Consider the following 24,540-nt stretch of genomic DNA (forward strand, 5'->3'; position numbering starts at 1 on the left):
AGGTCTGGAATCTTCTCCTTATGAGGTCATAAGGAGCAAGGTTACCTCCCCTTTCTCTGCTTTGCCCGCCCAGAGAATTTGGGCCACCCATGAGAGAGAGACATCATGGCTTGCAAAAGAGCAAAGTGGCAGTTGCACCAAGGCTGAATTTCGGGAAAGAGACTTCAGATACAGTATTAGGGGACCACTAAGGTCTATATAAAAGAGACTTCAGATACAGTATTAGGGGACCACTAAGGTCTATATAAAAGAGACTTCAGATACAGTATTAGGGGACCCCTAAGGTCTATATAAAAGAGACTTCAGATACAGTATTAGGGGACCACTGAGGCCTATATAAAAGAGACTTCAGATACAGTATTAGGGGACCCCTAAGGTCTATATAAAAGAGACTTCAGATACAGTATTAGGGGACCACTAAGGTCTATATAAAAGAGACTTCAGATACAGTATTAGGGGACCACTAAGGTCTATATAAAAGAGACTTCAGATACAGTATTAGGGGACCACTAAGGTCTATATAAAAGAGACTTCAGATACAGTATTAGGGGACCACTAAGGCCTATATAAAAGAGACTTCAGATACAGTATTAGGGGACCACTAAGGCCTATATAAAAGAGACTTCAGATACAGTATTAGGGGACCACTAAGGTCTATATAAAAGAGACTTCAGATACAGTATTAGGGGACCACTAAGGTCTATATAAAAGAGACTTCAGATACAGTATTAGGGGACCACTAAGGTCTATATAAAAGCATCCAAAGAGCACCATGTGGTGGGACCTTTAACCAGTTGTTCCTGCGGAGGTTCACAGTTACTGTGCAGAAAACATTGTTGTATATGTATTTCTTTAGCACAGTGCACCCTTGCACGAATAGTTCCAGTTTACCCTGTGAGATTGAAATTGTAATTCTATTTTAAGTCAAATACAAGAGCCTCCCCCAAAGCTGAGTGCAGTCATAGGCAGCTAAGTACATGAAACTGAAGTGAGAAAAGCCGACAGCATTTCACTGCCTTTGGTAATCCACACAGCACTCAGCTTGTGATGGCTCAGAGTGCCCTGGCTCCTTGCTACCTGTATTTGGACAATGTGATGATAAGTGATGATCATCAACAGGGTTCAACAGAAGGTCATCTCACATAGATTGATTATCCAAGACCGAATGAGGAGACATGCATAACCAAAGTCATCATGGCTTCTTGTTGGGTGTAGGCTCGCGAACACACTAGCCCTGCCTCGGTTATTTTGTTGCTGAGAGAGTGTGGGTGTGACTTCACACCTCTTACTGAGAGCAAACTGGCTGCCCTGCAGAGACGGCACCTGTGAGGCTATTCTCTTATTATTCCCAAAATCTCACACTTACAAAGGTAAATCTAATTACTCGCAAAGCATGTTACCCAGCAATCATTTCATGAATGATGCTGTGCAGATGGTAAAGTTGAAGCTTTTGGTTTTGCCTGAACTCCAGCAATTCTTATGGTACTTTTATTTTAATTTGTATGTGGAAAAATGTCAGCTTTGGAAAAAATGTGTATAATTATCAAAGACCATTTATCAAACCTAGAATCAAACCTCAACAGCTATTGGATGTATTGCCATTACACATTCAAAGTCCCCAGATTATGTATCCTAAAGATTTTGGGGGATCCGCTGACTTTTTGTCTAGAGTCACCAGAAGTTCAAAGTTTTCACTTATCCAGTAAAATATCTCAACATCAATTAGATAGGTTGGCAAAAAATGATGTACAGATATTCACAGTCACTTTTTTTTATTTATCTTGCTTTACATTACAGTAAGTGCAGGTCAAATTTTAATTTGTTCAATACTTTGGTTACCAAATACTTACAAAACTATACAAAACTAATGACATGCATCAGTCTCAATTGTAGCCTACTTTAAAGCTACATTGTGTAAGAATTTCTCCCATCTCGCGGTGAAATTGTATATGACAACCAACTGAATATTACTTTCTAGCCCTTCCTCCTACGGTGGCCGGACCCGAAATTAGCTCTTAGTATTTCCATCGTTTACACGCAGCTGTTCTAGCCACTCCAATATTAACTTTGGTCTCGTTGCATTGCCTGTCGCGTTGTCGTTTTAATTCTCTTTTTCGCTTCCCTGGCTACAATGTAGGTTTAAGTCTAGTGCTAAATAATTAACCTTTTTTCCATTTAAAGCTATAGTGCGTAGTTTCTGTCGCCCCCATGAGGAATTCTAAGTTATGACAACAAAACTGTCGATGCGTCCACATGATACAAGCCTTCCGTGATCGCGCACCGCCCCCACCCCTCCCCCACGCAGTTGCTTGTAGCCAAGGAGGACACGGAGGATTAGAAAAACATGACGGACTCTTCAGAAGATGTACATTTCTTCACTTGAGTTTCTGCGTGCGAAAGTCGCTGGACGACACAATCTTCTGAACATAGTCATACTGAGAAATCCAGAGAGAGTTGTGTGGAGCTAATAGTCTTAATTAGCTTTGTAGCAACTCATTTGGCAACGGCTTGAATGTAACGGACGTTCATTATTATCAAAACGTTACGCAGTAAAGCTTTAAGCCAAAGCTCTACTGTGCCATAGTACAGCCTCAAAATACTGGTACAGAGGCTGTAGACTCTTGGTCTTGATGAATTATGTTTACATGGGTTTTCACCATGTTTCTGGGAGTTGTTTTTTCCTGGCACAGTTTGAAGGCATGGAAACCATTTCCTGTAAACACCAATCTACAGTATACAAAGATATGTGCAGAGTGTGCCTTACATTAGTTTTTCTATCGCAATGCAAACAGCCTGTTTCAGGAATGGTCACTGAACAGCCAAAACAATTATGAAAATGGTGGTAAAACAAATGCAGTCTCTGCAGTATAGGGGCAATGAGGTGAGTTCCACCAGTGTCAACAAAACAGGAAATCTCTCATTTATGAGTGTTGGGCCATCTCTCTACAGCATGGAGAATCTGATCCAGGTTTGAAGATGACATTGTTTATTTTGTTATTTTTTGGGGTAGTGTGGAATACAATCACAAGGAGAGAAATTTTGTTTCACTTGTCTTTGTTGTGTAAATGATTGTATTGTGATGAGATTATTGCTTCTATGCTATTTTACAGTAATCATGGAGGTGTACTGTGGGAAAAATCACAATAGAAGTGTGGAAACATAAAGCATTTTGGTAATGTTAATCATCTGTTAAATGCATAATGAATTGTTGGACGGATTGTTCTGGTGTATTCTCCCAGGGCCCAATTAAACAGCTTCGCTTTTTGCCTGCAGCAAACTGTATGTATGAATGTGTGGTAAGTCTTAGTGCGACATAGAGGCTTGGTTGCTCATTTCCATTATCTTAGACATAGCTCTTTCTGTCACGGCTGTCTTTATTCTATTCAAACAGGCATGTACAATGCTCTGTAGTAATGAAAGTCACAATCCATGGGTAAAAATAGTCTAATTTCAGAAACAGAATAAGCCTACAGAATAAACAAAAGACTGTTTTAAAAGCACACACATTCTTGTTTCACTGGGAAAACAATTTAACAGCCAACGCTCTGCTTTGACTGTTATGGAGGTGAAACAATAATGGGACAATACAATCAGAGGTGGCCTCACTTAATTACTCTATTGATTGCCTGGTTATCAAAATAGTACAAAATGTTCTCCTATATGTGCATGTATGTGTGTGTGTGTGTGTGTGTGTGTGTGTGTGTGTGTGTGTGTGTGTGTGTGTGTGTGTGTGTGTGTGTGTGTGTGTGTGTGTGTGTGTGTGTGTGTGTGTGTGTACAAACAGTAAGTGGCCACACACATGCATGTGCTCTTTGTTACAACAAATGAAAGCCAGCAGATTTGAATTCAATTCAATTCAGTTTTATTTATAGTATCAAATCATAACAAGAGTTATCTCGAGACACTTTACAGATAGAGTAGGTCTAGACCACACTCTATAATTTACAAAGCCCCAACAATTCCAGTAATTCCCCAAGAGCAAGCATTAGCAGTGGCTGCTGCGACAGTGGCGAGGAAAACTCCCTTTAGGAAGAAACATCGGCAGACCCAGACTCTTGATAGGCGGAGTCTGACGGTTGGGGTGTGATGAACGGCAATAATAGTCATAATAAAGATAATGGAACAGTGACTACAACGGTAGTTGTAGTAGTTCATGTCATAACAGGGTACAGCAGGGCGTTACAGGATGTAGCGTGGCACAGCAGAGCATGGGTGGACGCAGTGGATGCGGCACGACACAGCAGGACGCTGCAGGACGCTGCAGGACGCAGCCGGACACAGCAGGGCATCGCAGCGCGTAGCAGGGTGTAGTAGGACCACAGCGACAGCTGCACCCAGGACCCAGTTCTTGGTGCCACGGAAATATTCTGGGCGAAAAAGAAACAAAAGGACTCCAGGGAGTAAACTCCCCAGAGCTAGGTTAGTAACAAGCATTTCTGGGACAAGGATGCACAATAAAGGAAATAATGAAAAGAGAGAGGAGAGAGACGCTTAGTGTGTCATAGGAAGGAAGGAACTTACCCCGGCAGTCTAGAATTATAGAATTATAACAGCATAACTAAGAGAGGCAGAAGAGGCTTGTATAGCAATATTTCCAAACATATTTTGGCCTGACCTTATGCTGCTTCTGACTTTCTCTTCAGCACAATGGTGACATTAGAAGGCAGGTCAGAAAAGGTCAACCATCTGTTGACTAACAAAATCCAAATTGGTCTTGCCTTTATTAAGCTCCTTATTAACATTAGAACATAAGAGACAGTGAGCGTTCTCACTGCTTTATTTTATTAGGTAGACAGTGTGTAACTTTTATGATATGACAAAGTATCATGTTCTTAGGAGCTGAGACAAAAGGCCATGATTTTACTCATCAGGCATTTCCGAGCTCAGAGTTATAAATGGATTGGTCAGGTTTAGAACATTTTTTTATTAGCCATGTTAGCAGTTAGGCCCTAGGGGTGACATTGTTGACCAATAGTTGGTTAGTCCATCATTTTGGTCTGAAGTATCTCAACAACTATTGGACTGATTGAACTTACATTTGGTACGGACACACATGTTGCCTTGGTGAATCCTCATGACTTTGGTGATCCAACGAGTTTTTCCTCTAGTGCTAGCAACTGGTCAAGGTTTTCACTTACCCAGTAAAATGTATCAACGTCTAATGGAAGGAATGGCGTAAACAACTGTACAAACATTAATCGTGCCCAGATGATGAATCCTAATGACTTTGGTGATGCCCAGACCTTTCCTGTGGCACTACCATGAGGTTGACATTTGTGGCTTTGAGTGAGATGTCTTAACAACTGTTAATGGATTACTAGTGACATTTGGTTCAGACATTTATGTCCCCCTTAGGATGAATTGTGATAACGTTAATGGAGATCCTCTACATGTAGCACCATCATTAACTCAACATTTCATTTCGATATAAGCATTTAGTTCAAAGCACCACTGTAAGTACAGCCTCAGACCCAGTATGGCTTTAGACTCTTGTTTAGTTTACTTGAAGGGGAGCATACAACCATTCAGTTTAACTTGAAAGACAAATATCTTAAATGTGGATTTAAGAAGTATAGAGAACAGTGAAACTACTTAACCAAAATAGAGACTGTGGCTGTCTTCATTTGAACAGTTTCTTTTTTCTGACAACCAACTCTTTCTTGCCCCAGACGACAGCAAATATTTGCACAAAGGATCATATTATCTAGGTTACATTTCTAGGCGAGGAACACAAACAAGTTGTCTTCCATTATTCAAAACCTTTTTCCATTTTCCATGATAATGACGCCACATTAAATGGTGTCCATTGCTGTGTGTTGTAATCATTCTCCGCTGTGATTGGCGCAAATTGACTTCTTATAGACAGCCCATTTCATGCCTGTGTGCGTGCTGGAGGCAGAACGTAGTGACAGCTCGGAGAAATATGGATCCAGTTTAGTTGCATGATCATTTCTGATGATTGGCTTAAAACGAGCAGTGAACAGTGAGTGCACACACCGTTTCCTGTTACCACTGCCGACGGTTACAGATAATGTGAAACCTGTGCCATTGTACCTCCGGTATCATGTGCTGCTCATAACCAATGGCTGACAGGTTGTCCTACTGCCACACTAGACCTGAACTTACCAGCAAGATTTAAATGAGAATGGTGTTTAACACTGATTTAGGTTCCAGCTTGAGTTGAACACAGCAAACATGTATTTTAAACAAAGCTAAATGCAAGATTATGATTAAGACAACAAAGATTAAGATTACAGATTGTCTGAGGTGAGAGACTCTTTTGTCTTTCCACAGGACAACGGGTCCTGCCGAGAAAGTCTTCACTGATTATTACACCTCATTTCAAACACAGATACTGACCCATGGCTGGCTAAGTGGAAACAGACAAAGGGTATTGATTGGATTGGAAGAACAGAACCTCAAGACATGCCTGGCTGACTTCATTTGTGAAAGCTGTGCATTGATTGCTGGAAATGATGCACTGCTGTGCTGGACCTTAACATTTGTAATCTTGTGCTAGTCATTTGATTTGATCATGCTGTATACTCTAATAACTTTATAACTAACTTTTTATAAATAATAATGTACTGGGGCACCCTGCTAGATCACCTGGTTGAGCATGCGCCCCATGTAGTAAGGCTCAGCCCTCACTGCAATGTCCCGGGTTTGAGTCCGACAAGTCACCCTTTGCTGCATGTCATCCCCCTCCTTTCCTGTTTTCCTATGAAATAAAGGCCAAAATATTATCTTAAAAATGAGTACGTTTACCATTTTACACATTCCATGTTGCTTTCTTTGGATGCTTATGTTAACCTGAGAAATTACTGGATACATTTGTAAGGTTTAATTTACAGATTTCACAGAATATGCTGGGCTGCCACATTCTAATAACGTCAAATTAACATTTCCTGTAGAAAGTTACTGCTACTTTGACATTGGTATAATGTAATAATAATGTTTGCCACATTCTGATAAAGGTTTGAGGATGTTGTCAATTTAATGTTCCTTGCAGAACTCTTTTCCACTGTACACATAATCACATAGATTCTTGTTGGCATATGATTTTACAGTTTTTTTCGATTGCTAAACGACAGCGGGCACCACTGGAGTCACATGTGCATAACTCTAACTCCAGTCTGCACAGCAGCAGTTCATGTGGACCAAACTCTAGTTCGTTTTTCATTGCTTGAACACAGTTTTCAAAACTCTACACACTTATCCCATGACTTTAACCACAACGTGTACATTCAACCCAAAACAAAATTGTCTGGTGCCTCTCAAACACTGCTGATTGGAATTTTAGCTGAAGGCCTAAGCAGGTGTCTAGTTTTAGACTAGTTAGTGAACATATATACGGTATTTATACAGAGAAAGCTCAGCAAGTCTTTTTTGTATACAAACACCAAATAAGAATGAAACAATTATACACTGTACCGTTTGAGAGAAACAGGTAAAAGAGCAAAGACACCAACATGTCCAGGTAAGATGTCTGAGGTTATGTACACAGCTATAAAAGAAAGGTGAAAAACACTATATCTTTACCATAGTAAAACTGCGTTCTTAATGTTTTTCAGAAAGTAATGGAAGTGAAAGCAATGGAAACACCACATTCATTTGTATTTAGAGATGATGCAGACATCCAGTGTGATGAAGAAAACTTGCCACATGATGCTGGAGAGAGGCAGGATTAGTCACACTCTTCTTTGTTACTGTTACGTATGTACCTTTAGTTTTTTTTCCCCAGTAATTCCATAAATTACTAGAGACAAAATACTATATTGAAGAAAACTGCTGATTTTCATTCCTTCTTTTTTACCTTACGTAAAAATTGGTATATTATACAATCTATATCTTTTCCTTAAAGAAACTATTGAGTAGTGTCAAGTCGCTCAAATTGTTCAAACTGTAAAGATGGGAGAAGTTTGTGATTTCTGTATTGGTGTTTGATGCTAGTGTTTTTACCCTCAGTGTGTTCTGAGTGACAGTGTGTGTTATCTCAGTGAGGATTGTGCACAGTGTTTGGCTGCACTGAGCAAAGCAAAGCAAAAAGTTTGAATGAAGGAATACAGATGTTGTTTAGCGGCAACAGTCTTGACAAACACTTGTCTCTTTGTAAATGTATATCAAACTTCATTCATTCTTTAAACTCGGAGTGAAGAGCTAAATATGTTGCTTGCCTCAGGAAGCTGATGAACCCCCTTGAGTCCTCACTTAATTGCTTTGCAAAATCTTGTCATGTGAGTAAATCACACTGTCACTGCAGTTGCCTGGCAGCAGAGGAAGCCAACCAGGAGTCTCGTAGAATGACTTCTGCAGGGGGTGCAAATACGGGCTGAAGTCATCTTCCTGTGAATCCTGTTTTCAGTCAAAAGTTTGAATGCAGTGATGTTTAGTTAGTTGGTTTGTGTATTTGAATCTTTCTTGTAGTTTTTCACCTCGATTTTAAAATACAATCCGTTAGTTGTCCAATCCTCTCTGTGGCTAATCAATGCATGTCTGCCTTCCTGTTTGTTTCACTGCCTTTGATGAACTTAGTGGAGTAGCCAGATGAAGCTTCATTGAAACCTCTGGGGTAAACTCATTATAACCATGCATACTCAGGCTGACAAAGGCAGATGAGGGAAACCTTTGAAAATCCTTTTGTTCTCCACTGTCAGATCAGACAAGAGCGGATCCACTAGGCCACGGCGCAGCTCTCCTCACAAGCTGGGAGAAACATCGGAGCCAATTTGAGGCCAAGTCAATCAGCACAGTAGCAGAGGGAGTGCTGGACTGTTGTTGATAATCTCCCCAGAGAGCATGCTCTTTCATGCCTTTGGTTCATTAACTCCTCAACCAATTGTAGTCCAGCCAATCCAAGTTCTGCTCCTGTGTTGATCTCTGTGTGTGTGTGTGTGTGTGTGTGTGTGTGTGTGTGTGTGTGTGTGTGTGTGTGTGTGTGTGTGTGTGTGTGTGTGTGTGTGTGTGTGTGTGTGTGTGTGTGTGTGTGTGTGTGTGTGTGTGTGTGTGTGTGTGTGTGTGTGTGTGTGTGTGTGTGTGTGTGTGGCCCATTAACAATCTGCCTCATCCTGAGCAAGGGAAGCTGTTTCAGCCACAGAATGAGAACCACAATGTCAAGACATACTCCAGAAAAGGCCACCATAAAGAGGACAAGAGAACAAATGATGTGTACAAATGTGTTAAATTATTCAATCAATGGACACACCACAAATGAACCTGAAATCTTCAAAATGCTGTTAAAAATCACACCATAAATGTTTAGCTTGAACAATGGAAAATGCACTATATTGCTGCTCTAAGATATGTGGTACATGAGGCAAATTACACAACTTTTTCACCAAATCCTTAAAAATGCAGTCATCAGAATTAGTATTCAGGCCTTAATTAAGGCCCAAAGACATGAAAGAACACAAGAATATGTGGGAGGAATGGTATCATGCCCCTAGCCCAATTTCAAATAAATTGTTTTTATATTAACATTTCGCTTTCACAAAATAAGTTGGAAATTAGATGAATTATCATATCAATTGTTGATGTATTTCTACAGTTTTGAACTACAGTCTGACACCTTTTTATTTCCATCTTGACAGGCGCCCTCCTTTTTTAGCCATTGCAGCATTGGCTCTTTGGGTGGCAATTTTGGCATCAGTCAGTCAGTCCACCACTTTGGTCTCAGCAACCACTGTATGGATTGCCATGAAATGTTGTACACACATTCATGGTCCCCAGTGGATAAATCCTAGTTGTTCATATGCTGACTTTTCCTGTAGCACCACCAGCTGGTCAAGGGTTAGGGTTTTTACTTCCTGTGAAAAATCTCAGCATCTATGATGGATTGGGAAATTATTTTGTTCATACATTCATGGTTCCCAGAGGATGAATCCCAAAGAATTTGGCGATTCTCTGACTTTTCCTCTAGTACCAACATAAGGTTGACATCTGTGGGTTTGAATGAAATATCTTGTATTGGATGGATTGCCATGAAATTACACAAATGTTCATTTCCTCTTCAGGATGAATTAGAATAATTCTGTGTTCCTGACTTTCCATCTAGCGCAAACTTAGGTCAAAATTGTTTTTTGTCCAATACTTAGCACATTCCCAGGAGCTGTACTTTGTGTTAGTGCTATTTATCAAATAGGATGCTAACACACTACACATGTGTAGATGTACAAATGCATGTTACGTATTAGCTATTTCATCTTCTGAGAGCTGAGAACATAACAGTTGAGTTCTGAAGGCCACAACAGTTCAGCTTGTGATTGAGTATGCAATCTGTGAAACCTAGATGCAGGACTAACAACTGACAGCACTAATTTTGCCTAAGGACAAAGATGAAGGCTGATTTCTCTATGGAAAATCCTCGGTCACTTGTGTGCAGCGTGGAAATACCAGCTGACAATGTGACCTCCCCCCCTCCCCATCTGCCTCAGATAGCCACCAGAGAATAAACCACTGCATATGAAATACACATGGCAGCATTGCAACACCATAGAAAGGTTAGGCATGGACACTCTACGTAACTTTGTCTGTGTCTACTGAAAAAAAGAACAACATTCAAACAAAATGACTATTCATTCTCCACTCTGGAGTCATGGGCAAAATATTAATCGTGCAATAGTCTGGAATCATCTGACAGTAGACACCAGAGCGAACAAACACAGCCGAATTGTGTAACTGAACTTCAGTGATAAAAGTCTGTGAATTATTAGATCCTTAACCACCTATGTGGTCTGTTTGTCTGGACTGCTATGAACCCACAGGGTCCCACAGGCATACTCACATGGCCATGGTTTTGTTTGTTCATGTGGGTAGTAAGAATATGCTCTTTGGCATTAAATTTACTTTATCTTGAGAAAGGGAGCAGATGATGAAGAGTGTAAAAGAGTGTCTAATCATTAAAGAAGACTTGGGTATAGCCTTTGAAGAGGATAACCTTCTTTTTTTAACCATTTTGAATTTGAATTTTGAGTGTTGGCACATGTTTTAATCTATTCCTTCTAATGTTCAATCATCTAATTCTCTTCATTTCACTTGCTCGCTATGCAGATTATGCATATGGTTTCATATGATGAAATACTAGTACTTTGCCTATCTAGTCCTGCCATCTGCAGGCCATATGGTATTACTACAGCTGTCTGAATAATACACTACCGCCATCGAGCAAAGTAAGAAGAGCATTGCTGAACAAATGGGATAGACTTTGAATAAAACAGAATAAATAGGTGTGGCACTGTGAGAACCGATTTATCGTTTCTAATGCTCTCTAGTTCCACCCTCACAGTAGCCTAGTTTAGATCAAACAATTATCTCATGCAGTGCCTGTGCTGTATGTGCCCTCAATAAGCTGCTGCTGCTGCTGCTGCTGCTGCTGCCCACTGTGTCTTGATTATGGCCTACATATGGCCAGATGGTCAAGCCACACACGGTTTATTATTACAGACAGTGATGTAATAATACAAATACGCCACTGGAGGGAGCTGGCCTGCAATTAAACTACCGGAAGTCACACATTTTAGGTTTGAGTTGTTGTCTACTGTCTATGGTTGTTGTGCATCCAGCTGATCTGCCTGTATATCGTTTATAACTTCGGATATGAGTATTGACAGACGCGTGGATTTGAGCAATGGCCTCGAGGATGTTCCTGTTCTAATTGAGTGGAGTATAGCCGTAAGGAAGTTTCCTGAATTTCAGGTAACGTTACGTAGCATTTCTTTCTCCGTAGTTAAACACATTCAGCCCTTCCACCTTTTTTAGTAGTTTCTTCCCCCGTTATTTTGCGAGAGGAGTGTTGTAACGTTGTTTAGCGTTAAATACAATGTAATGTAATGTATTTTAGCTACATCTATTCAGCTAACTAATACGTCAGTTAGATAAGAACCTAAAAACCGCAACAATACAGTAACGGTTCTTTTCTCTGCAACAATTGGCCTTTTTGCCCAGCAGACTTTTCATGGTAGGAAAAACACAGGTGTTACTAATAACATGAACGAGGGCTCTGTTGTATTCAAGTGTCCAGAAGACTGACCGTGAGACAGCATGTACAACACCAGGACCCTGAAACTTTAGCAGATAAAGGGAATTCAGCCGTCATTCACTGTATTATTTACCTGCGTTTTTCCCTACTGTGACATGTCAAAATGTCTGCTATAAATATAAGGCCTAGTCTTGGTCACTTGGTGACGTTTTACTGTGCACTACACAGTATTGATATGCCAGCTGACAGTGCCATCTCATCCCATCTGTATCTGCTATAAGCCAGAGACTAAACACACATTACAACACAACACTGGGTCAGCCAATCAAAACTAACTAATATATATATATATATATAATCTCTTTATCAGGCTATACATGTTTTTACTGAAGTAAACATGTTGTAAAAAGGAATGAAAAATAAAACCGTGCTCTCTGATGGACAGACTTTGTAAAGGCGACAATGTTTCTACCTCAAACATATCTTTGTTATTTATCAGACAGCACATCCACCAATACTATTATATATGTAGTAAGTTAGTAGCGGCTGATATATCTGGCTTTAATATATATGTATATGTGTGTGTGCATTCCAAATCTATTTTCACTAAAATAGCAAGAAACTGTATACCAAAGATTTAGGGATGCCAGAAAAACACTGCAATAAAAGACCATGTTCACATGTATTTGGGAAAACATTAGATAATTGTAATAAACACCATAGTAAATGTAATGCATTTTATTTACGGTGCCGAACCTAAACCAAAAACCTGATGGTGATCAACTCTACCAAATGAAATACATTGTTTTACCAGCAGATGACAGCAAATTACTAAAGGCTGCATACATAGCCTCTGACTACAACACATGGAATCAAAAATAACTGCCAATATAGAACCAAAGGCGTTGTCCTAGTTAACACTCCTTGCTCACAATGCTCCAATTGTGATGTAACCAATTTACAAAAAAAAAAAAACATTGTATGGTCACTGAATGTGGTATGTGGTTATGTGGTTGTTTAAGTAGGTTGATGGGTTTCACGTTGGCAGTTGCAAAGCATTCAGACCTGTGCTTTACTGCTACTGTTATTTTTATTAATGAATTATCTGCAGATTCTTTTCTTTATCTTCTTCTTTTGTTTTGTTAATTTGTTAAAGTGCTCATATTATGCTTTTTGACTTTTCCCCTTTCGTTTATTGTGATATATATCTTTTTTTGTGCACGTTATAGGTTTACAAAGTAAAAAAGCCCAAAGTCCCCCCCAAAGGAACTTACCATCTCCAACAGAAAACACTGTTCACAAACTGCTCCAAACACCTCTATTGTAGTCCAGCCTTTACTTCAGAGACAAACGTGCGTCACTTTGTAACACACGTTATAATGCTCGCCTAGCTGCTAGCATGGCACGCCCTCATACTTTGCTTCCTAATGGCTAGTAGTCCTTATTTAGCTACCGCGCATGTGCGACTCCCAACAAAGATGGAACAGAAGTAAGATGTCTCACTCTGTAGCTAAAACGGAGAGCTCAACACACCGGGTGAAAAGAGGAGCAAATATATGCTGTTTTTTGAACATTAAACCACATAAACCTATTCTGATATAACCGCTAAATACAATTATGAACCTGAAAATAAGCATAATATGAGCACACATCCAAATAGTTGCCCACTACTCTTATGTCGATCGACCTAAAATAAATTATTTGATTTAGCTATAAATTGAATATTTGCAGGAATTATGGGCATTTTGGCCTCATGTCTTTTCAACTGTTTTTGTTTATTTGTTTTGTGTTTCTGTTATTTACAGTTTTAAACTTTAACTAAAACTGCTCTTTGCTGTCATTTTTCAGTATTCCCCAGATAATATTCAGGGACCAGGATGCACTATTGACCCCAGGGAAGTCACCTTTCCTGGATGCTCCTGCCTTTCCCGCTCCTGCTTCCCTGAGAACTGCTCCTGCCTGCAGACACATGGGCAGGCGTACGACACCACCGGCACGCGGCTGAACCTTAGCAGAACGAACTCTGGTTACTGCTCACCTCTGTTTGAGTGTAATGCCCTTTGCACCTGCAGTGATGCCTGCTCTAACCGGGTGGTGCAGAGAGGGCTAAGACTCAGGTTGGAGGTTTACAGCACCGAGAAGAGGGGCTGGGGAGTGAGGACGCTAGAGGCAATTCCACATGGGACGTTTGTGTGCGAGTATGCAGGAGAGGTGATCAGTTTTGAGGAGGCCAGACGCAGACAGCTTGCCCAGAGAGCTGAGGAAAATAACTACATCATCGGCGTAAGGGAGCATGCAGGTACAGGCTCCGTCACTGAGACATTTGTGGACCCTGCCATGGTGGGAAACGTAGGCCGCTTTCTCAACCACGCCTGCCAGCCCAATCTGTTCATGCAGCCAGTCCGTGTGCACTCTGTGGTTCCTAGGCTGGCGCTGTTTGCTGGACGGAACATCGATGCACAAGAGGAGCTGACGTTTGACTACTCAGGAGGATACAGTAACCAACCTCCTGTAGAGCTGCTGTCCACACAAAGTGACGCTGTCGCACAGGCCAGTAGGGCAGATGGACTCCAGAGGAAAGAGTGCCACTGTGGTGCCAACCACTGTGTTCAGTTCCTTCCATTGGATTTATCTATTATCAACTGAAATTGTTTAAATTAATGTTTCTATCACATTTGTTTTCGTCTGAATGTCAAGAGATGGATTTGTTTTTTTCCAAATGATGGAGAAAAGATTTTTGTCCTTTTTCTCCTGATTAAAAAAAGAAAAAAACTACTTAGTTGTGTCTTGGTCTATTTTTAGTTTCACTGAAATCTTGGTGATTTCAACCACTCATTATAACAAGACAATGCAACTTGTTGACGGCTCCATGAATGCAATCAGCTGGATGAGTCATATCGGTGCCCGTCACTGTTTCCTGTTCAATCTTTGTCTCCTTCCTGATGTGCCGCTGTCTCCCACTTAATGTAAGATGATGCAATGAAAACAATCTCAAGGCTAGAAAAAAAAAAACATTTTTTTTTTTCTGAGAGAGTAAACTTGTTGACATTCCTGTCCTTTGACATGTACACTCCCTTTCATCTGTCATGGTATGCTTGTTCTGTATAGGACATTTCCTACCAGATTTACAGGCTTGCAGCTGTCATCTTGTCCTGGCACATTTAAGTCATCATTTGCACTGACAGTGATGGGAGGAATGCTGTTCAATAGTTTTCTTTTAATAGCCACATAGGCTACAGAATTGAAGCGAGTATTGAAAGCGTTGTGTTGAATATAGAAAGCTTTTTGCAGCAGGAAGTTGTCATGTCAGTCAAAAACAAAACGCCAAAATGCTCAGTTAAAGTAAAAGCTGTCGTATGTTTCCATCAACTTGACATTTCTATTCTGTCTTCATACAATGAAGCCTTCCCTTGTAGATATTCTCAGCTTCTCATTGCTCTCAAACCTCAAGAGAGGTGGGACCAATTAAAAAAAGGCCAGGGGGTGTTTTTTATATAGAAACAGACTATTCCCCTGTCAAAGGAGGGGCGAAGGTGTCCCACTTCAGTGTGACCATTCTGAAATCAGGACCTTCTCTGTTCAATCTGCCCCGTTTCTAGTCTAGACCTGCTTTCATCTTATTAATATCCACATCTGGGTTAATTAGGATGGAGACCGGGTTTCATCCAGAAATGGGACCAGTGCTCCAGCCACACTAGGCCTGAGAGAGACTTAATGGTGGGGGGAGATGGAAGCCCTCTGCTGATCGGAGACTTCTGTCAAGTTGATTAGTTTCTGTGTCACCCAGTGGAGAGGCGAATGGCACAGGATGTTGTTATTTCAACCTATATTTTCTCCTCTGTGAGGGTTACCTTAGATTTTTTTTTTTGTCAAAAAGGGCTGTTGCTTGCATTGCACCTGATCTGATCTAAACACTCACGAATTAAAAACGCAAAAGAAAGGAATAGATTAACGTTTTAGGAAATACGCTTATTTACTGTCTTGCCAAGAGTCACTGATACCAATCTGATGTTTGTACGGTAAGTATTAAGCTACGACCAGCAGCAGGTTAGCTTAGCACTAAGACTGAAAACGGCTCTGTTCGTAAAAACATATTTACCAAAATGTCAAACTATCATGACCCCATACTGCAGTTGAATGTGATTGGATGCATACAGCAGTAGTATAATACAGCAACAAATAAACCAAATCAAAGTTTGACATCTGCAAGGTGTGTGATACACGCCCTCTGTCTGAGAGAAAGAACAGTCAGTGTGGCTGTCCTTCAGGGATAGATCTGGCAACGCGAGACTACTGTCCTTACAACAAATCTACGAATATAAGAAAAAAAACAATCTCTCTTCAAATGCACAACTCGTGTCATTTTTGAGTCAGATGTCTGCAGTGGCTGGTTCGGAGGTGTACCAAGGCTGCTCTCACAGCCTGACTGTTGAAGAGCTGGGCTGCAAATGAATGGCTCATTTTCAGGATGGTCACCTAGCAACCACCATTAATCACATGAGGTGAACTTCCCCACTGAACCTGCTCCACACCCACTCCGTACAAAAACAAACGTGTCAGGCATGCCTTTCGATGCAGGAGCACTGTATTTAGAGATATTTTTTTATTTTATTTTTTTTATTGTACTTGTATGTGTCCTTATTGCACTGTGGGTCGGAGAGAAACGTATTTTCAATTGCTCTGTATGTCTGGCACATATTGCAGAATTCACAATAAGGTTGACTTGACTTGATCTTCCACCTCAGAAAATAATTCTCCTAAAGGAAAATAACTGTTTTTAGAAGACTATTGTCTGAATGGTATTGGAAGGTATACTTGGCTTGCAAACGCAGCAAGTTGAAGCACCCAGAAATATTGCAACATGGTATTTCATACCAAAGTGACCTGACAAGCAAAATGTAACTGTTATGATTCTGTCCTTTAAATGGAGGTTATTGAGTTTTAGCCATTTCAATGAGAGATCTGATTTAAATATGTATTTCACCTTTATGTTTAAGTTTCGTCACTTCTAGTTGGTACGAGCATTTTCAAGCAATTCCTGCGTAACTGTAATTAGTTAATCCGTTCCGGGACTTAATGACTTAGTGTACTGCTTGTGGTCTCATGTATATATTTTAAATTATTTGTTCTTATATTCTATCATATTATTATTTCATGTATATTGTATCCTATTATTTCATGTATATTCTGTATGTGTGCTGTGTGTCTGATATTTTGCTGCTGTAACACTGGAATTTCCCATTTTTTTGGGATCAATAAAATCTATCTATCTGTCTATCTATCTATCTATCTATCTATCTATCTATCTATCTATCTATCTGTCTATCTAGCTGTTCCACTTGCTCTCAGTTAGGTTGCCTAATGATGACATGATTAAAGCAACAGTTCAACATTTTGGGGAATATGCTTATCCGCTTTCTTGTGGAGAGTTAGATGATTAACTCAAATTTAAGGCTACAGCCAGCATTTGTTTAGCTTATCGCATAACAGCTAGCCAGACTGTGACAGAGGTGACACATTATGAGTATCAGCACCTTTAAAGCTCACACATTGACTTATGGATATTGATTGTTTAATCCTTACAAAAACCGGAGTGTTGCAGCACCATTTTGATCTAGGCTAATAAGACTTTTACCTAATGTCTTGCCAAGTGTAGCTTCAAAGAACAAAACATACAAAGATACACTTTATACTTATGAGAGCCATGCATCACATCGATAAAGGAGCCAGACACTATTTCAGGATGAGTGACCAGTGGAGAAATTACAACTGACAGTCCATTTGGTTCAAAAATAGAGCAGCGTTCAGATGAGGGAGCAGATGTCCTTGCCTTGAATCCTGCAGCCAAGTCAAGATTTTGAATGGCAGCTGGGCCTCAGCTGCTAAAGGCATTCCAAAGTCCAATTTCAAACATTTTCTCTCAACTTGACTTTGTTGTGAATGTAAATCACTTGTTTCTTTGAAACACATGGTGCTGCACATTTTCAATTATCTGTTTGTGTTATTTTTGTATTGACTAGATATCAACAGATCAAACAGCATGTAATGAATTTGTCTTTGAACCTGGGTCACAAAATTAATCAGTAGCCAGAAAATACTCAAACTGCTTCACCATCAAAGTTAACTCAGTTAAGACAAGTGCTTAATAATGTTCTTCAAAATAGAATTTGAAGAAGCTTTTTAGAAATGTGTGTGGCTCTTCACTTACCAGCACACTAGCAATGATTCTTTATTATACCCTGTCCTGTTCCGACTAATGGAGTAGGTTGTATTTTGCAGCTTTACTTCAGTGTTAGCGGAAAGAGATATCATTGGGGTTTATCAAATTGGCTCCTCCCATCACAGATGTTACGTTATATTTGGCCTAGCCTAGGACACCTGCAGCATGCACAGCAGGAAGTTCTGGAGCCCAAGAAGCACCCGCCTCCCCAGCTGCTTTCTCCACTGATCATCAGACCTACATACATATCTTAACTACACCTACTCAGTGCACAAATTCTTGACTAAGCACTTTTGGAGTGCACATCTGCAGTCTTCAGTGTGCTTAAAGGACAAATCCAGCGCAAAATGAACCTAGGGGTTAATAACACAGAGTCGACCGTTCTCTGGGATATGTTTTCATGCTAATCGAATGTGACCAGTTTTAGCGCAAACTGCTAATTAGCTCATAACACTAGTCGTCGGGGCACAGGTAAAGTAAAAAGAAATCGCTATTACAGGCAGTTTATTAAAAAGATAGTGTAGTGGAAGTTTCCTTTGCAGCAGGGGAGAAGTTTTCAGAGTTTAGTAAATTGAAACAAATAAGACAGTCTGAGACTAAAACCAAGTTGGGTTTTGTATTTTATTAAAGATGTATTTGCAAATAGGAGCAACATGATTTCACAAAAGGCACAGCGGCCCAGTGTGGAGTCAGTTCCTCAAATGAGTGAACAAGAACACTAGGCTTATATGCATCTTCAGAGTGACAGCACACACACACTTGGCTTGTTATGACGCTACAATTTTACATGCAATCTGATACACATGAAGACAATCAAGAAATACAAGAGACATCTTGGAGCCATCTCCTCCCTGTACGACTTTCACCCCCCCCAGTTACATCTTAACTGGCATGGGAAAACTAGAGATAGTTTTCGGGTGACCTTGTAGCCCCTATCTGTTCAGACAAACAGTGCTCACATTATGTTCCAGACTTGATGTCTCACAAAGTTAGAATCAAAATCTACATGTGGGAAATGAGATAAAAAAAGATCAAAAACATAAAAATATAAGGAATTATGCAGAAATGTAATTTTTCCCATTACAATAGTTTAGGAAGACAGTAACGTTCGCATATACAGGCGGGTGCCATCTTGGGAAAAAAGTCATGACGATGAATGTGGTCATGGTCATGACTGTTTTCCCAAGATGGCGCCCGCATGTATACGTGCATGTCTTTCTAAACTATCTTTTTAATAAGCTGTCTGTACACTTACAAAGTTCTCAATGCTTCGGTTTGCATGTAGGGACCCTCATTATGCTACCGTTGAAGTGTGGTGCTATTTTGAACCTTGTTAGTGGTATAGAAATAGTGATTTATTTTTATTTTACCCTTGCAACGATGATTAGCGTTAATAGCTAATTAGCGGTTTGTGCTAAAACTGGTCACATTCGATTAGCATGAAACATATCCCAGAGTCAACTCGGTAATCATGTGTTATTAACCTCTAGGTTCATTTTGCCTTTCATTATATTAGATTTGTTTAATAATTAAAGGTGCAATGGATGCATGTATGTAAGTCAGAACACTTTTTTGCATTTATGGATTATTTCATATATTCTATGAACTTCTATAATTTAATTCAATTTAAAACAGACTGATTTAGAAAACCAAGTAGGTTATGAAATGCAGTGAAAGTGAGGGTAGGAATCCTCTAACCCTGCTGATCCTGATGGATTACCTGCAGTTAAAGCAGCTTACAGAACATGTTCTGCAGGTCAAATAGGTGAAATCAGACCATCACCTCCTTGGAAATTGCTCTCCTCCAGCAGGATTAGCTCAAACAGGAAAGTGTCTAAGTAACAACATTTGGCAAAATTTTACTGGTATCTGTCTCCACAAATCAAACAGCTGGCAGATAATTTCCCCAGGCATATGTGTATGATCTGCCATATTGATTATGCCGTAACCAAGGGGATGTGTTGAAGTGATCCTCCTCTCTGTGAAGGGGGCACTAGCCGAATGTAGCTGGGAAGCTTGTTGTAAGAGCCTGACATAAAATGAGTATCTGAAAAGATGCACACAAAATGTTATCATTATTACATTATCACCAATACACTACTTCATGCAGATTGACATACAAGGTCCAAATGAATGGTCATAGCACAGAATGTAAAATAAATTCTTCCTACATCGGGAACAAGGTATACCACAAAATCACGAGGCCTAATTAGAATATCTCTGCAGCTGGTCTAATCAGACTATTTCCATTGGGAATATGCAGGCCATTATGCCAGCATAATTGTCTTTTATTTTTAGTGAGGTAGATTTCTACCTAATACTAGGGTGCCGTACCAATACCTGTTGTCTTACAGGCAAGTTAGGAGGAGGGACCTCTCTTTTATAAACAAACATCAGAATGAATATCAACTAAAAGGCTGACTGCAAGTTTATAAAAAATGAGGAACACAAAAAAGCTTCAGTGTATTCTTATATTGTGCCTGATGGTTCACTACTATGTTCTCCTATTCCACTTGCTATCCCACTTCTTGCTCAATGGTTGCCTGTGCTCTGCATTAAAAGAAGGATACTCTTCTTTGACCAACATGGTTTCTTGGCAATACCTGTGCCATGATCAGAGTAAACTGAGGTATGGTAACCCTCTTAAGCTTTGACTATGCAACTGAATTGACTCTCCAGCGACAGGATGCCATTCACAGTTGGCATACGTCACATACTCAACAGGTTTGGCAGACAAAGAGAGGATAATAGAAAGCTTTTTGTATAACCTGTCTTTCACATTACATAGGAAGGTTGAGTGCTCAGTGTGTAATGTCAAAGTTTGTTTTTATGCCACGCTTGTTCACACGACCTCCAGTTGTGCATGTTACATACTGATCCTGAGAAAAGCCTTGACTCATTGTTCCAGTTGTCAGAGCTCCAATAATAGAGTTTAAATTGTCAGATGGAACAATCTGTACGGAATATAAAACTGTGGATGTCAGTGCTGAAGTTAAAATAAGTTCTATTAGTATTCTATATTTAGCTTGAAATCACTAATAAGCCATTATCTATGGGTTTTGCTCCCAGCGGCATCATGTCTTCAGTGGTTCACTGTCCCAGATCCAGAACAGCAGTTAGGGGCCGCTGTATTGTTTATAGAGTTAAAGAGTTACAGAGCCCTCCATCTCTCCTTTGAGCCAGACTAGAGTTGATATGGACTTTATCTCTGATATGAAATCAAGACTGAATATGCCTTTCAAGAGGAATAATGAAAACACAAGAGACTCTTTGTTCCTAATATATTTAGCTCTACTCTGACATTTCTGATGAAGGCCAGGATTAGTTTGCAGGCGTTGCCCACACAAAGGACTATCGGAGCCTCAGACAAGAAAACTACCAACCATTGTGCCCACACATCGCTGCTTAGGGAAGGCCTGAATCTGCACATGAGAATACTCACTCGAACGCATGCACAATGATGAATGATGTGCTGCCGCCACACAGATGGTCGCTGTATGTTGTCATCCCTCCCATCCCTGATGCATTCCAAGCATGCAGATGCTGCATTCACTAATTTGCAGTCATGTGTTTATCATTACCATGTCTCTAGTCAGCTACAAGTCAGACCACCAGTCGGGATGAATCATTGCACCAAATGTGCGCTTTTTCACGACTCTTACAGTTGTTTTGAAAAACAATTTGTTGCAGGCATGCATTGTGCGGGGAACCCTTCTAGCAGCAGACAAGTTCTTTAGGTTCAGGAAGGGTACTATAATAACCAAAATATCCAGAGAATAAAGAAAGCATTGGGTTCATCAAGCTACAAATCAAACCATGGCATGCTGCAATTCAAAGCACACACCCGCAGTTGTGTCCAGATTTATATATATATACAAACCATTTTTTTTGCTCTGTGGTAGAATGGAAGCCAGTCGTCTGTACACTGTATCCATGACAACTGACTACTCAGTGATCTGTATTCAACTTCACTTGATGTCAAATTTAACCAAAGCCTGGAAATACTTTCAGTAGAATAAAGGTTAGTCTCTTAGATATTGTGATGTCATGATTTTGACATCAATGCATTTAGACTAAGACAATAATGCTCTGAGACAAAACACTTATCCTTCATCCTTCCTTTTACATTGATTATGATCCAGCAAGGAGAGTAGCATAGTCGGGGTTTTTTACACAAATGGATTTTAATTAACTTTTGATATACTTTGTGATATAATTTGACAATGATAAATGGTTGCATAACCAGTAAGGAGGGGAGAGTATCTGGCAGCACAGAAAGTGGAGAGAAGTATTTTTTTCCCCCCACTGCATCATACCAGAGCTGTGTTTTATGTCGACACCAGGAATGCAGTGCATTAACACATGAATCACAGTGTAGATGTTTCTTTTGGCCTCTTAGTACTGTACAACATAGCAATCTGCAGTCATTTACATCTCAAAGACCTCACTGTGCCCAGTGATAAGCGGATATGGAATGTAGAAAAAGAATAAAAGCACTTTTATGGTAAAGGAGACTCCACTCTTATCATCCCTCTAGAGTCTGTGGCTGAGAAACCAAATTAGCAGCTCATCAATGGAGTTGGTTAATACCACTCCAGTCCATTCTAGGGATGAAAGTGCTCTTTTCCTGTGCCTCACTTTCTATCATTCATGTTGCAATTAGGAATAATTAGGAACAATCAAGCTTTTACACATTTTCAAATGTAACCATCTGCCGTACGCAGGCTGGAGAAATTGAAAGGTGAGCCTCTTCCCTGTTTTGGAAGAATTACAAGGATCGCTGTGAGGACAGTCTGCCTACACTTGATTTTATTCATATGGAACGTTATTTGTGAGTTCAGTATCGCACAATGCTTCTGTTCCAATTCCAGTAGCTAAAAATGTCACAGTGTGATTTTAATGGGCCAACTGCAAATGAACCAGATCACTCAAAGTTGTGAGACTTAGGTTTCCAAAGCTTACATTACAAACTTGGAATCCTGGTGGTCCATGTCATGAGCAAAACCAAAAGATGCTATCTATCTGTATACGAGTATGGCACATATAGACCCTGCAATATTTAACATTTGTGGAAAAAAAAAACATAAAAACATACAAACATGGACTCAACTAAACAGACCTGCAGGGAATCTGACTGCCAGTGGCCAAATCAATGTTTCTGACAGGTGACTTCACACACAACTGATGTCTTTTGTTGTTGTTGCTGATGTCCTTTCACACTTCGACAATCACAGCATGACCGCCTCTTTGTAAGGCAGTACATGTGCTTCTGTTTTTGACATTATATACATGAAATAATGTAGTCACTTGACAAAAGCCTCTAGTCACATGGATTTGAGCCGTCAGAGACATCTTCACTACAGTCCACAACATGTGAAGGAGTTTGTACTTTGTAATAGACATTGTGCTCATGATCATGGTGTTCATGATGATGAACAGAGCTGGGACTCAGAGCTGGGTGTGTTAGCTACTGGACAAACAAGACCAAGAGCTGACCGCCACATGTGCTGTGAGGCTGTAATTAGGCACAGTGGTGCTTTGTGCTAAATGCTAACGTCAGCATGCTAACATGGTCCCATTGACAATGCTGACATAGCCTACTCATGTGTAGCGGGTATGTTTACCATACACCATCTCAGTTTGTGCGCTCACCACACCATCTTATAACATGCTAATGTTTGCTAATTAGCACTAAACACAAAGTGCAGTTGAGTTTAATGGGAATGCCATTAATTTTGCAAGTGTTTGTTCATAGACCAAAGTATTGAACAAATGGAAACTTGAACTGATATTGGCGCTAATGGAAAAGTTAGGGATCATATGATGATGAATTTTGTGCCAGTCAATCTAGGAGATGTATATTTCACAGTGAAACTTGTGTCCTGCTGGCGGTGTTAAGAGGAAAGGTTAGTGTATCTAAGTCATTAGATAGATAGACATTAGTAATCAATTTCATGACAATCCATCCAATAGTTGTAGAAATATATTTGTATATCAGTGCAGCAGTCAACAATGGCTAATAAAAACTCCAGGTTTCACAAATACTATTTGCTCTTTTGCAAAAAACAAAAAACAAAAGACATCATTTGTATTGCAGGCTATAATGTTGTTCTACAGTATGTTTTCTATTGAGATGTATGCTCTGCTGGGGATGAATACATAATTGAATTAAACTGAATTCAATAAGGCCGCCAGTTTATCCTCCTCCAAGATGAAAACCTTATATCTAAAAAAAAACAACAATGAGTATTAGTTAAGAGCAAAAAAAACTATATTACCCAGAAAGCTCTGCTGCAGTATAAATAGTAACGAAAGGGGCGTTTCCTCAGTGACATGTGGAGGA

At 40.0% G+C, this 24,540-nt stretch overlaps 1 protein-coding gene across 1 annotated transcript; it reads left to right on the top strand.

Annotated features, from left to right (window-relative positions):
- Positions 1 to 11,505: 11,505 nt before the first annotated feature.
- setmar (SET domain and mariner transposase fusion gene) lies at positions 11,506 to 14,749 on the top strand. The gene is made up of 2 exons (XM_039796368.1): positions 11,506 to 11,694; positions 13,826 to 14,749. Exons 1-2 carry the CDS (start codon positions 11,596 to 11,598, stop codon positions 14,621 to 14,623), a joined length of 897 nt encoding a protein of 298 aa, XP_039652302.1. The 5' UTR covers positions 11,506 to 11,595; the 3' UTR covers positions 14,624 to 14,749.
- The last annotated feature ends 9,791 nt before the right edge of the window (positions 14,750 to 24,540 follow it).

This window comes from Perca fluviatilis, chromosome 4, assembly GCF_010015445.1.
Source record: "Perca fluviatilis chromosome 4, GENO_Pfluv_1.0, whole genome shotgun sequence".
NCBI classification, from domain to species: Eukaryota; Metazoa; Chordata; class Actinopteri; order Perciformes; family Percidae; genus Perca; species Perca fluviatilis.